General features: G+C 43.1%; 1 protein-coding gene across 1 annotated transcript; it reads left to right on the top strand.

Moving 5' to 3' along the window:
* The first annotated feature begins 1,649 nt into the window (after positions 1 to 1,649).
* Positions 1,650 to 10,442, top strand: LOC125374872 (dentin sialophosphoprotein-like). Its single transcript, XM_048386556.1, has 5 exons — positions 1,650 to 1,941; positions 4,346 to 4,540; positions 5,030 to 5,160; positions 8,040 to 8,420; positions 8,724 to 10,442. Exons 1-5 carry the CDS (start codon positions 1,650 to 1,652, stop codon positions 10,440 to 10,442), a joined length of 2,718 nt encoding a protein of 905 aa, XP_048242513.1.
* Positions 10,443 to 10,783: the final 341 nt, after the last annotated feature.

Genomic DNA, 10,783 nt, shown 5'->3' with positions numbered 1-10,783 from the left:
AGCAGTACAGAACCATCAACAAAATCAACATATTCTTATTCGTATTGTTATTATTTACAAATATGCAGCATATATACAATGCAGCAAAGAGAGGTCTGGTGACTCTGGCACATGCATCTAAGCAAGGGAGTCAGTTATGTTGCTAATACTGTTCAACATAGTGCATGTACATAGGATGCAGTGGTTTCTCAGAAAGCACAACCGTAAAGAAACTACTCTGAACGGTCTTTAAATAAGACCTTGTTTGGTTAACATCCACTTCTGTACCGTCTAGCACTACAGAACCGTCAGTATAATCAACATGAATTGTTAACGTCTGTCGAACCACCTTGGCACAGTCCATTTGGCTCCAACTGAAAACGATGAATTGCCAAATAACTCAAAATCGGAAATAGTCTATTAAATGTCAGTGCGGTACCGACAATAAATACCCTGTACCCAACAATATCTGCTATTTGGTTCTTTTACTCCCACCACTGGAAAACGTTATTTAACCCACTATCATGTTATTATGTATACAAGTTGACATCTTGCACGAAGGAGGGCGAGTGTCATGTTCAGTTTCAAGGTATTTCTTCAAGAGTCTTAGTGACATAAACTTATTTTCTGAATGCAGTTTAGATATTTGCATGTCCGAAAACGGTCTTATTTATCAACATGGCTTTGATGTGTTCCCCACCTGCTGATTGCCCGTCAACGGACAGCATTTTTCAGCTTGTCAGGAGACATGCAAGGAGCTTCAGAAGCCCGTTTAAAGTATTTATTGAACGAAATCATACACCTTAAAAATCTTGTCAGTATCTTGTCAGTCAACCAGGACGAAGGTTGGTTGGTTGTTTAACGCCGCAATCAGCAATATTCCAGCTATATGACGGCGGTCTGTAAATAATCTAATCTGGACCAGACAATCCCGTGATTAATATCATGAGCATCGATCCACGCAATTGGGATCGATGACATGCATCAACCAAGTCAGCGAGTCTGACCATGACAACGATAGTCGCCTTTTACGACAAGCATGGGTTACTGAAAACCTATTCTAACCCGGATCTTCACGGGTCCAACCACGATGTGCACTATGTAGCACGTGCAGTGCCTGTTTCTGTTGCTCAAACCGTTGTGCCCCCCTTCGTGCAAGATTTCAACATGATAGTTTCTTAAACAACCTTTTCCAGTAATTGGACAAAAACAAAATAACAGTAGATTTTGTTCGATACAGGGTTTTCATTCCCTAGTAGACTATTCCCTAGTTTGAGTTATTTTGCAATTCATCGTTCTCATTTGGAGCCAAACGGACTGTTTGCCCTGCTTCCATCATGGATCCTGACAAACTTCACAGAAGGAAAAACAAGCACTAGGTTTTAGGGCTCTCTGGCTTGATGAATGTAATCGTATCACAAATGCGTAGATCGATGCTCATGATGTCAATCACTGGATTGTTTGGTCAAGAATCGATTAATTACAGACCGCCGTCATTGGATGGAATATTGCTGAGAGCAGTGTTAAACAGCAAACCAACAAACAAACAAGCGATGTTTAACAGACTGACAATATCCTGGCAACAAGCCACAACAAGCCCATGATGTCAGGGATCTTTGCATTAACATTTCACGAATACATAGTACAGAGCTGCCACAGACTGAAGCAAGATGAACGCTGTGTTGTGCCTGTTCACTGTCTTCATCCCATTTCTGTATGCAACTAGCGGCTGTTCCAAGAATCGTTTTGACAGACAGGTGACGTTGGACAGTCAAAAAGCAAGGGAACTTCCCTCAAGCACACAGGCGTCTCCAGATAAAAGGGTATGTGCTGCTCTTTGTGCAAAGGAGGGTCTCTGTACTGCTTTCACCTACTTTGATGGCAATTGCAGCATGTACAGATCTACTCTCACATCCTACGGGAAATCTCTCCCTGGAGCTAGACACTTCATCAAGGCAGGAGGTGAGATCATACGAATTCGAAATTTTACTCATTGAACTTTTATACTTGGGATGCAGTTGTGGTTTTGATTCAACCATTGCTGCCAGCTTGTGCATATTATTTTTGAGGATTACCAAGTAATCACAAGACTTTTTTTGAAAATGAACATACATGAAGGTAAATTTGTATTGATGAAATTTAGGGAAATACTTTAACTCTTTCAAGTCCCCATGATACCCAGCGAGGTGGCCTAGCTTTGGTGGCCTAGCTCAAATTTGACAAATAACAAACCTTGAAGCAAATTCAGAAAGAAAGCGTCATAAGAAACCAATTTGTATCCAATAAAATCGCATGTCACAACTACGAAAAGACTTTAGGCGAGGTTACTATCGTAAAGATGACCATATAGGCTTTCTAAGGGGGTCTCACATGGCAGTCTTCGACGTACGTAATACTCATACGAAGCTTCGAAAACGGACGTATTTCTTCATTTTACTGAGCGGTCAGCCGCTGTTATAGGGAAATGAATGATAACAGATATTATTTATAATTTTATTTTTAATATTTTTTACCGATTACGTAAACAATAGAAATAACAAAGAAATAGGTAAGTGGATGTTATGAATTCTTATATTTGCCGAAAATCGTCAAACTTTCGCTTCCTTGATCCCTAATCTCGACGTTATAAATGTGTTAGTAGCATGCATATAATTGGATGAAGCAGTAATGATAACAGATAACACATAGGTAATGAAGCACGCGAGTAGTGAAGCCATATGAACAGCAGGGATGCGGATTAAAAAGATCTATAGTGTTAAATAATCTAAGCACAAAAAGTACTTAATATTTTCATTCTCTTTCGGGACTTTGGGCTATCAAAAATCGGTCATGTTGACATCCACTTTTCCTTCAAATTGTTGATCTTGATATGGAAGGGGTACACAGGAATGGGGGTTGTCCGTCCGCCCGTCACGTTGCGATTCCGGATCATAGCTTGGAAAATGTTTAATTTTTTATTAAGTATTTTTGCATATGGATGAAACTCAAATGCTACAAGTATATGTTTTGGTAAAAAAAAATTAAATTATGTGTGTGTGTTTCCATGTCAACAAACTGGACGCAACCCAAATATACGTTGCTTTTATTACCAGAGTGTGCCTTAGACACTAGATGGATTGTACTTACATTGACGGATCATATGTCAATAATGTGTTCAATATATTTTCCACGAAACTTCTACCCATATTAACACGGTACCATAATAAAAGTGCTAGCTATTAAGTCATTTACAAATTCATAAACGGACATGTAGATTCCGCAGATTCCGTGGTCACCATGTTCACATGAAGTCAAACGTGGACGACCGGCGGCGGCAAGTCATGAGTAGTGCGCTCCCGAGAGATGATACTGTATTTCGATGAAGATAAAAAATGTCTGGCAACTCGGTTTTTGTGCCAATCTTGTCTGTAGCATACCCATGGCGCGTAAACGATTGTAAAACCTGTTAACCTTTTATTTCCGGTTAAACGAAGCTGTTTTATATGAGCACTAGGTAGACAGTCATTGTGTGCTCTTCACAGTCACCCGGGTTCGAATCCCGACATGGGTACAATGTGTGAAGCCCATTTCTGGTGTCCCCCGCCGTGATATTGCTGGAATATTGCTAAAAGCGGCGTAAAACCATACTCACTCACTCACTCTTCACAGTCAAAACCCATGTGTCCGTATTATGTTCTCAACAAACATCCAAAGTGTGCGTCGTTCATTACCTTGGACGTGCAAATTGTAAATCACGACCTTAAATTCGACGAGATTTCTTCAAGAAAATATGCATTAATTATCTCAGAATAAATATTTTTTATTGGACTTCATATGAACTTTATATGAAGCGTCAAACCTTCAAACGCTCGACTGAACGTCATTTCATCATTTCATCACAGTCATGTAACTGAAATACTTAAACACCCTCTAGAAACTGTTAGCCAAAATTGTAGGCTACCACTTGTGAGGGTAAGTCACTTTAGTTCTTTTATGAGTGCTGTCCTGGTTAATCATCCGGGTTTAGTCAATGCAAGGCCAAGCACGTGGATGGTAACAGAATATGAAATGAACTTGTATAGGGTGAAAAGGGCCCATAAATTTTCTTGTACCTGTCAACAATAAGCCTTACAATTAAAGGGCCAGTAAAAGAATTTGAAGGAAATACATAATACATAATACAAAACATCGGTCACAATATTTCAAGACTGAATCACGAATGTAGGAATCAAGAATGTATGAATCAATCTATGCTGAAGTTTAAAATAAACCATTCAAGACAGTGTACAGAATTGTGTGTCAATGGCCAGTGTATCACCAACAAAGATCCAACATGTTTTATTACAAAACATTCACATGGTACAAAAGTGATGCTATTCACTTACAGCGATTCCTGATCCAGACCTCTGTCCTGTATCTGAGGGCTACACGTCCGTGTTGTCTCCACGGCTGTGTTACAAGTACATATCAAGCGCCAACAACTGGACTCATCAAGATGATCTATGTCAGGCTGATGGTGGTCGCCTTGTCGTCCTCAACAGTCGGGACAAACAGAAGTTCATGACCTCATTCCGCGGTCAAGGTCAGTAAATTGGGTCCTCTGGTACATAGTGTCAGGCTGTAGTAAAATAAAAACCACATTAATGGCTTGGAAGGAGTACGAGTGTTGTTAAGGACGGTAAATATCTTGTATATGTGAAGGATCTTTGTATTTGTTTGGGTTTTTATGGTTGTTTTTGCGTATAGGTGTGCGTGCCTGCATGCGTGCGTGCGTGCGTGCGTGTGTGTGTGTGCTTGTTGTGTGTGTGTGTGTGTGCTTGTTGTGCTTGCCACAATAATTCAGATGTCTGGCCATCCAAACCCATTAGTCGCCTCTTACGATTAGCATTAACATTGTGTAGCATTCTAGACAAGCGCTTTCCCACAGTGCCTCTAAACCGTTAGAGATAATCCTCATTACAGAATCAAGTTCCTCTTTATCAAAGACTTTCTTATGTGAGAAGCAGTCTTGTTTACGTGTTTGGTAGGTGACATGAGTGACCCATGTGTTATTTGAGTTTTACCTTGGCAGCTGATGTCTCAAACGTTGTGTTTGTTGGAATGCAGCGTGTCAACAACGTATTTACCTGGAAGGACGGTTCCACCTATACCTGGAAGTGGGCGCCTAGTCAACCTGACAACGCCACTGGCGATGAGAACTGCGTAGCACTGTCAAAATTTGGATTTTCCGACAGGGATTGTGACAGTATGCGTGCAAGCGTCTGTGAGATACCTCTGTAAAAATTGGGGGCGGTAGGGTAGCCTAATGGTTAAAGCGTTCGCTCGTCACGCCGAAGACCCGGGTTCGATTCCCGACATGGGTACAATGTGTGAAGCCCATTTCAGGTGTCCCCCGCCGTGATATTGCTGGAATATTGCTAAAAGCGGCGTAAAACCACACTCACTCACTCACTCACTCACTCACTCACTCACTCTGTAAAAATTGACATACCAATACGATCAGTGGGAGACCATTTTGAGATTTTGAAAATCTAATGTGAGACTGTGAGATACCAACCTTATGCTAAGAGGTACAATGATGTCATCTTATGAGAACTACTTTCGTTTTAGTTGAATATTCTTGGAATATTATGTGTGATATTGGATTACTTAAAGTTATGTACATGTAAACTGCTGGGCAAAAGAAAGTATTGTTCCGTGTCGACGTCAAAATTGAAACAATACATGAACCCCAAAATCTGTACGTAAAATAATTTAGTGTGAAACAACAAACAAAAAACAAATCAATTACAATGGCAGAACACAATAGCGTGGTAGTACAATATTCAAGTACAGTATCATAGCAGTGGTCAGTACTAAATATTATTACCTAGATGAAGCAATGATAATTACCTAGATGAAGCAATGATAATTACCTAGATGAAGCAATGATAATTACCTAGATGAAGCAATGATGACAAGGATAATATTCACCTTGCAGTAGTCAAGCTTCACAGATAGGCCTAGGCTAGGAATCCAGGGTGAAATGTTATCTTCTCACAAAAGATGGTCTTGATGTAATGTCAGACGAAAAGTGAGATGAAATATATATAGTATAACTAGCTTCTGGAAGGCTCAACACACCGCCGTATCAGAAGCTTCCATGCCACACTAGCATCTAAATATAGTAACTTCCTCAACAGTGCTTACATTAAATAGTACTATTTTCCTAACAATTAATTATTTTCCAAACATTATGCATCGAGCTTTTATCCTGATAGCAATGATGGGGATATTCATGTTCATGGGTCAGTGCCATTCCATGGAAGGGGCGGTAGGTTTGAGTATCTGCGACAGAGACGTTGTAGCACAGTGTGTCCACTGATGCTGTTGCTGTCATTTTCGTCGCTGTTATGAACTTGTTGCGAACATGCAAAGTGGCGTCGTCACACGTGATCTGCCTGATCTTGTCCTGTCCTGTGTACTGCCAGTCTGGCCACTGTTGCCAGTGACACATTGAAGTGTCTTGCAATCTTGGTGTGGTTGGCACCAATTTGCCTCATTCATATGACCCTCTCTCTGTTGCGCAGTTAAACGTGGCGCATCTGTTATGCTTTTTCATTACCTGGGATGTTTTGTAACGATCCATTGCATTTTATGACATTACTGTACATGAACCTTTCAGGAGTGTACCCGACATAAAGGTGTTTAGAGATGTTTCCCTGCTGCCCATGCATCTTTCAAACCAACGTGTTGTGTTTTGGTGCTTAAGTTCGCAACGTTTCGGCGAATGTTTTCAGTAAAGGGACGTTCAATAATTGTTTTAGCAATCCAATTTTCAAGAGTATTCTTTCTTTTTGCCTGGCAGTTAACAGTTGTGGTAATTGGTGTGGTAATTTTGTTTCCAAGATGACGGTTATGTGACGGTGTCCTTTACAGTGATATAAATTTGTTTATCGTCCAAAACTGGCTCCCACAGGAGATACGCTTGGGTGAAATCAAGTCATATCTACATTGTACGTATCACTACAATAAAAGTGCATCAAAATGCTTTGCAGACTATTGTGACGTCATTGGTTACCAAGACTTCAAATGACATCGCTTATGGCTCTGCTACTGAAGCAGGACTTTTTACACTTAAGACACTTCAGACTACAGTGCTTTATATTTGTTTACACATGTCCATTACAGAAATATATATTTGTTTACACATGTCCATTACAGGGATATTAATTTGTTTACACATGTCCATTACAGTGATATAAATTTGTTGACACGTTTTCACTTTAGTAATATATATTTCTTGAAACATGTACATAACAGTAATACATATTTGTTTACACAAGTCAATTACAGTGATATATTCTTTTTTACACATGTCCATTACATTGATATGAAGTTGTTTACGCATATCCACAACATGCATTTTGTCAATCATTAATGTGCGTCATTATACTCTTCAAGAAAGAACGGGATACTCAGAAATATCTTAAATAATATCTGGGTTTAACGCCGCTTTTAACAGTATTACAGTTATATCACGGCCTGTCAGCTTAATGTGGGAGGAAAGCCCGAAGTGATGCAGGTCTCAGACGTTTACCACTTCGGTGAAACCCACGAGCACGGGTATGGAGCTGACAAACCTAGAAACCTAATCGGGGCAAACCGGGATTCGAACCCACAATCATAGGTTTCTGCGGTGCCCAAGGGACGCAACTCTGCACAGCGAATCGCGGCGCCTTAGACGACTGGGCCACCCGTGCCCCCTATTGGAAACAGAGTACACCGATAGGGAAGTATAATTCTAATTCTAACAGTAGATGTTATGACCGCCAACTATCTTGAAGGACAAGATAGGGGTAAGATGGGAAGTTGACGTTTGATCCAAATAGAAAGAAATCCATGCAGTAGTGTTCCAGTTATAGGTCGCAGAAATATTAAATTTAAAAAATACATCTAAGTTCACGACATCAAAAACATCATATTGTTTCAGGAAATACACATATCAAATTCAATCTTTCTATCAGTTTGGAAACTGTTCCCTAAATTTGAAAAGAATCCATGAAGTAGTTTTCTAGTTATACAATGAACAAATTTTTCAGTACGAAATTCTAAGTAAGAAAACAGACAGTCATCGACGTGAGCGGGGCCAGCAGGGTAGAGACACTGTAGACAGTCATCGGCGTGAGCGGGACCAGCAGGGTAGACACACTGTAGACGGTCATCAACGTCAGCGGGTCCAGCAGGGTACGGACACTGTAGACGGTCATCGACGTGAGCGGGACCAGCAGGGTACAGACACTGTAGACAGTCATCGACGTCAGCGGGATCAGCAGGGTAGAGACACTGTAGACAGTCATCGACGTCAGCGGGATCAGCAGGGTACAGACACTGTAGACAGTCATCGACGTCAGCGGGATCAGCAAGGTAGAGACACTGTAGACAGTCATCGACGTCAGCGGGACCAGCAAGGTAGAGACACTGTAGACAGTCATCGACGTTAGCGGGATCAGCAGGGTACGGACACTGTAGACAGTCATCGACGTCAGCGGGATCAGCAGGGTAGAGACACTGTAGACAGTCATCGACGTCAGCGGGATCAGCAGGGTACAGACACTGTAGACAGTCATCGACGTCAGCGGGATCAGCATGGTACAGACACTGTAGACAGTCATCGACGTCAGCGAGATCAGCAAGGTAGAGACACTGTAGACAGTCATCGACGTGAGCGGGATCAGCAGGGTAGAGACACTGTAGACAGTCATCAACATGAGCGGGACCAGCAGGGTACAGACACTGTAGACAGTCATCAACATGAGCGGGACCAGCAGGGTACAGACACTGTAGACAGTCATCAACATGAGCGGGACCAGCAGGGTACAGACACTGTAGACAGTCATCGGCGTCAGCGGGTCCAGCAGGGTAGAGACACTGTAGACAGTCATCAACATGAGAGGGTCCAGCAGGGGACAGACACTGTAGACAGTCATCGACGTGAGCGGGACCAGTCAGGTAGAGACACTGTAGACAGTCATCGATTTGAGCGGGACCAGTCAGGTAGAGACACTATAGACAGTTATCGACAGTGGGACCAGCAGGGCAGAGACACTGTAGACAGTCATCGACGTCAGCGGGATCAGCAGGGTAGAGACACTGTAGACAGTCATCGACGTCAGCGGGATCAGCAGGGTAGAGACACTGTAGACAGTCATCGACGTAAGCGGGACCAGCAGGGTAGAGACACTGTAGACAGTCATCGACGTGAGTGGGACCAGTCAGGTAGAGACACTGTAGACAGTCATCGACGTCAGCGGGACCAGCAGGGTAGAGACACTGTAGACAGTCATCAACGTGCGCGGGACCAGCAAGGTAGAGACACTGTAGACAGTCATCAACATGAGAGGGTCCAGCAGGGTAGAGACACTGTAGACAGTCATCGGCGTCAGCGGGTCCAGCAGGGTAGAGACACTGTAGACAGTCATCGACGTCAGTGGGACCAGTCAGGTAGAGACACTATAGACAGTCATCGACGTGAGCGGGACCAGCAGGGTACAGACACTGTAGACAGTCATCAACATGAGAGGGTCCAGCAGGGTACAGACACTGTAGACAGTCATCGGCGTCAGTGGGACCAGTCAGGTAGAGACACTATAGACAGTCATCGACGTCAGCGGGATCAGCAGGGTAGAGACACTGTAGACAGTCATCGACGTCAGTGGGACCAGTCAGGTAGAGACACTATAGACAGTCATCGACTTCAGCGGGACCAGCAGGGTAGAGACACTGTAGACAGTCATCGACGTAAGCGGGACCAGCAGGGTAGAGACACTGTAGACAGTCATCGATTTGAGCGGGACCAGTCAGGTAGAGACACTATAGACAGTTATCGACAGTGGGACCAGCAGGGTAGAGACACTGTAGACAGTCATCGACGTCAGCGGGATCAGCAGGGTAGAGACACTGTAGACAGTCATCGACGTCAGCGGGATCAGCAGGGTAGAGACACTGTAGACAGTCATCGACGTAAGCGGGACCAGCAGGGTACAGACACTGTAGACAGTCATCGACGTGAGTGGGACCAGCAGGGTACGGACACTGTAGACAGTCATCGACGTGAGTGGGACCAGCAGGGTACGGACACTGTAGACAGTCATCGACGTAAGCGGGGCCAGCAGGGTACAGACACTGTAGACAGTTATCGACAGTGGGACCAGCAGGGTAGAGACACTGTAGACAGTCATCGATTTGAGCGGGACCAGTCGGGTAGAGACACTGTAGACAGTCATCGATTTGAGTGGGACCAGCAGGGTAGAGACACTGTAGACAGTCATCGACTCGAGCGGCATCAGCAGGCACCCCTTCGTGTAGTCAAATGTGCCCCAAGCTTCCAGGCTAAAGAAATAACAGCCAATAAAAAGGGAAATGTCTATGATTATAGGAAACTTCACTCAGTTGAAAATACAGATAACATTTCGCCCCCTCCAAAGTGTAAGAAATACTACTGACACTGTTCCTAAAGAAACTTTACCTCACACAAGTGTTGGAAACCATACTGACAACATTAGGTTTAGTTTCAGGAATGTGTCTCCTAACTAGATGATTTTAGTTTTCGAATTTTGTTACCGCATTTGATATCACTGGTTTAACTGAAACATGGTTACCCAAAACAGATTGAAATACTGTTTTCACTGAATTTGATGTATTCTTGAAATATGGTGAATGAATATCACAGTTCGGAAGAGACCGCCTCCGTGGTCTAGTGGTAGAGCGTCCGCCCGGAGAGCGGAAGGTCCAGGGTTCGACCCCGGGCCGCGTCATACAAAAAGACGTTAAAAGATTGTACTTG

Source organism: Haliotis rufescens, unplaced genomic scaffold (genome assembly GCF_023055435.1).
Source record: "Haliotis rufescens isolate VD_foot unplaced genomic scaffold, xgHalRufe1.0.p SCAF_6, whole genome shotgun sequence".
NCBI classification, from domain to species: domain Eukaryota; kingdom Metazoa; phylum Mollusca; class Gastropoda; order Lepetellida; family Haliotidae; genus Haliotis; species Haliotis rufescens.
This window is presented reverse-complemented; position numbering and strand designations above follow the sequence as displayed.

Excerpts from the sequence above, each read along its gene's own strand:
- LOC125374872 (XM_048386556.1), top strand. The coding sequence starts at position 1,650 with ATGAACGCTGTGTTGTGCCTGTTCACTGTCTTCATCCCATTTCTGTAT. Across the intron at positions 1,942-4,345 it reads ACACTTCATCAAGGCAGGAG|CGATTCCTGATCCAGACCTC; the intron begins GTGAGATCATAC and ends ATTCACTTACAG. Across the intron at positions 5,161-8,039 it reads CCACTGGCGATGAGAACTGC|TACGAAATTCTAAGTAAGAA; the intron begins GTAGCACTGTCA and ends CAAATTTTTCAG.